General features: G+C 47.0%; 1 protein-coding gene across 1 annotated transcript; it reads left to right on the forward strand.

Annotated features, from left to right (window-relative positions):
• The first annotated feature begins 995 nt into the window (after positions 1-995).
• LOC119364745 (mitochondrial pyruvate carrier 1-like) lies at positions 996-2,969 on the forward strand. Its single transcript, XM_037630266.1, has 5 exons — positions 996-1,154; positions 1,321-1,418; positions 2,193-2,247; positions 2,340-2,475; positions 2,663-2,969. The coding sequence occupies exons 2-5, from the start codon at positions 1,323-1,325 to the stop codon at positions 2,700-2,702; spliced, it is 327 nt and encodes a 108-aa protein (XP_037486163.1). The 5' UTR covers positions 996-1,154; positions 1,321-1,322; the 3' UTR covers positions 2,703-2,969.
• The last annotated feature ends 883 nt before the right edge of the window (positions 2,970-3,852 follow it).

Below are 3,852 nucleotides of genomic sequence, written 5' to 3' on the forward strand. Positions count from 1 at the left end.
TTGAATTGACAACTCAACTGTATTCTTTGCCCCCTTGTGTTGAATCAATAAATTTAGGTGAAATACTACCCTTAAAGACTGTTGCGATCTTCTATACTTGTGGGCCATCAGGACCTAAAAGCAAAAGAACTTGATGAGGGCAGAAAAAGCATCATATAGTAGACAAAGATGCGTTGTGAGCCCGTGAGGACCTTGTGGCTCGTTGTCTCGGGATCATCCCCACACTCTTCATGCACCTTGCCATCTCATGTTACATTGGCTATCTTTCGGATCGGGTAGCCGCCGACGCACTCCTTGTCGTGTGCAGAAGAAACACCATAGCAGACAAAGTTGTGTGAGCCGGTGAAGACCTTATGGCTCATTGTCTCGTATCATCCCACGTTCTTCATGCGCCTTGCCATCGCACTCGAAGAAGACAACACTTGTGATCATGTTGCATCTAGAATAAAGCCTCTGATCCTCATCGCATCGTGGGATCAAAGCACATGCCTCCACAAAGTTGCCACTACACCGACCATGCTTAACCACCAAACCTACCAAATCCATCGCTGGTGACAAAGAGGAGTGCCATGCCAGAGAAGGATTTGGAAGCACTTTATTCACTGATAACATTGCTATCATGGGAGCAGAACCCATGGTCGGTCGAAACCCTAAGCAAACTAGTCCTAGACTAATACTATACAAGCCGGGCATGAGGTTCAAGGTTTGGCCTCCTTCACCCATTCTGCCAATGGTCAGAGGTCACCATGGGAGGACAACCGCTGGAGACAACGTCGGCAAATAACACTAGTGCTAGTATTTTTTCCTTTTTGGGGAAGGGAAAAAAGTCAAGCGGTTTCAACATACTCTATACTATAGCTTATGTTGTGCTAACGAAAAATGGCATCCTCCTTGTCAAATTCGAGACCAAACTCAAACACAAATTTTGTATGGCCGATGGGGAGCGGTCAAATTTACATTTATAGCATAATTTATATGCTCAACTTGGAAGACAAGAAGCATCAAGGAAAAAACTTAAAAAAAAAGCACAAAATCGTTCCTCATTCTCCATCTACTCCACCAAACCCCAATCCCCATCCCTCTCCCTCTAGGCTCACCTTCGCCGTCGGTCGGGCTCCCTCTCCGTCACGCCGCCGTCGATACATCCACCCGAGGTATCTGCATCTCTACCCCTCCCCATCTTTCCAGGCGGGTGGATCTGCTCGCCTAACCCTATGGATAGCGGGATCCCTCCGTCCTGTTGAAATTTCCACCCGTATTCCCTGCTGCGTCTGTCGAGATCGCTCAGGCACTGATGCGATTTGGTATTGAGATTGGCAGGCATGGCGACGGCGTTCAAGGCGTTCGTGAACAGCCCCGTCGGCCCCAAGACCACCCACTTCTGGGGCCCCGTCGCTAACTGGGGCTTCGTCCTCGCGGTACGCACTCCGTCGATCCTGTATCTTGTTTCTTCCCTACAAAACCTGTGCAATTGGTCGATTGCAACAACGAGAATATTGTAATTTCCCACTGTGACGGTGTTATCTAGGCGAAGATTTTGCAATCTACCGAGAGAATCTGAGTCCTGTCCCTTTCTTGGGCTTGTATGATTAATGTACATGTATCAGGAAGTTGGTTCTGCTTGACGAACATCTCCTAGATAGTTTGTTTTAGGATGCTACAGTGGGAGCTCTTAAAAGAAAAAGGATTTTAGTTATTGTTCTGTCAGTATCGTATATAAAGTGAATTTCAGGTTGGGAAAGATGATGTTCAATGATTAACCAACCTCTTTGGGTCAATGTATCTGTAAAAACTATACTTGTAGATGTTGTTAGTTGTGACAGTAATATGTATGGATTTATGCGTCTTTTGGGGTGCTTGACGACTGCTTATGGAGCTAAACATGTGCAATTTGTTGCATCATGATATCTTTATCCGATGGTTAATAGTAATATGCATTAGTGTTGGTGAACCTATAAAATTGTTTATCCTTCACATAAACCACCTCGGAGACTGTCACGTAAAGAGATGTGACACATTAACACATTCATTTAAGTGTTATATATCAATGTGGGAGTATTTTCTCCGGAAGTATGGATTAGGCCTCCGTAATTGATTAATCTTCTTATGCTCTACCTTGATTTTATTTATCCTTAGTGGACATCGGGTCAGTATCATGTATAAATCATTCTAACTGTTATTTTTGGTTATAGGGTTTGGTTGACTTGAACAAGCCTCCTGAGATGATATCTGGCAATATGACAGCCGGTAGGTCAAATACTCAGCAATTTGTCTCGCAGTTCACAATTCCTGTTTGATGAACAGATCGAACTATCACTAATGCCTATGGTTTTCTGCAGCCATGTGTGTGTATTCTGGGCTCTTTATGAGGTTCGCGTGGATGGTACAGCCCCGGAACTACTTGCTCCTGGCATGCCATGCCTCCAACGAAACCGTTCAGCTCTATCATTTATCTCGCTGTGCTAGGGCTCAGGGGTAAGATCTAAGCTGTGTGCAGTAAAATTGTTCCCACTTCCTACCATAGTCGCAATCACCAAAACTTTACCAGATAAATGGCTTTATATTTTGCTTTTATCCCCAATTGAATCGATCAAACTCTTATGTGTTGTAGCAATGTAGCATGGTACGCGATGACAACGATTTCTGCGTTTGGATTTGGCAGGTATCTGGATTCCAAGAAAGAGCCGGAGACCCAACAGTAGGGTGTGGTGTTTCTGAAGTCGGAGGAGCCTTGACTCCGCAGCCAGCCTTTCAATAAGTAAAATTTGTTTCTGAAGCTTTGCAATGCCCTTCATGAGAAAAAACCTATACAGTGGAAATTTCTATTTCTATGATACTCATGCCTGCAATGTAGCATTACAGCTTTCTTGTTCCTGAATCATGGTACATGACATATTTTTTCCTTGTCAATGCACATAGCCGGGGTTCAAGTTATCGACCCCGGAGCCGCTGCTTGATTTTACTGTTGATTTAGACCACGTCCATAGTATATTTTGCCTTGTCCCCGCCACAAAGTTGTGTAAACCACAGCCGCGTTCTTTGCAGTTTTGGATGCCCTCCCCGTTCCATTTGTTTATCAAGGGTATCTACAGTGCATGGGATATCCAGCGGATCTACCTTTCGTCGTTGCTTTGAGATTCATGTTTTTTTTGGGTTTCGGCTAAAATTTGTCTTGTTTCAGACGTGTTGCATAATGGTTCGTTGATTTTTTCCTTTTTCGAAAGTGTACCATCATCATAAGAGCAACTTCAACACGGCGACCCTTTGATTTTTTACTTTTGGGTCGCCATGGACAAAAATGCTGGCCCAACGCGGCGACCCAGGACAAAAATGCTGGTCCAATGCGCCGACCCATTCGCAAAACACGTCCGTGCGAACCCATTTCCGGCCCAAATTTGGGCCTAAAATGCGTTGGCGCGGATGTGCCGCTCGGTGTTCACCGCGTCCCCACATGGCGGCCGGTCAACTACCCCCGCGTCTTTACTAATGACGACCACAGACCGCGGGTCCACGCGTCAGTGGTGGCAGGCTTCCTTTTTCAATCCGAGCGTGCGAGTGAGGGGGGGGGGGTTCATCCTCTTCGAGCCTCCCGTCTCCATCTGGCCACCCTTTTGCTTCCCTGTTGGCGACACCCCTAGCCAGCCTTCTGCACGCCACCATGGGCATCTTCGTCGGCAAGAACAAGGGCAAAGCCCTCGCGGGTCCTTCATGCTCCCCCTGCTTTCGTCGGCGTCTGCCCGCTCGGCGAGGCAGCGGATAAGCGTCCCAGTGTCGCTGGATAAGCGTCCCAGTGCACCAGGCGAGGTGGCACTGGAAGCACTGCATCCCCTCCCGGACCCCGACGTCACCCTG

This window comes from Triticum dicoccoides, chromosome 2B, assembly GCF_002162155.2.
Source record: "Triticum dicoccoides isolate Atlit2015 ecotype Zavitan chromosome 2B, WEW_v2.0, whole genome shotgun sequence".
NCBI lineage: Eukaryota > Viridiplantae > Streptophyta > Magnoliopsida > Poales > Poaceae > Triticum > Triticum dicoccoides.

Bases quoted from the DNA above. Each gene is read 5' to 3' on its own strand.
- LOC119364745 (XM_037630266.1), top strand. From the start codon at position 1,323: ATGGCGACGGCGTTCAAGGCGTTCGTGAACAGCCCCGTCGGCCCCAAG. The intron at 2,248-2,339 runs GTAGGTCAAATA...GGTTTTCTGCAG, and splicing joins ATCTGGCAATATGACAGCCG to CCATGTGTGTGTATTCTGGG. The intron at 2,476-2,662 runs GTAAGATCTAAG...TGGATTTGGCAG, and splicing joins CGCTGTGCTAGGGCTCAGGG to GTATCTGGATTCCAAGAAAG.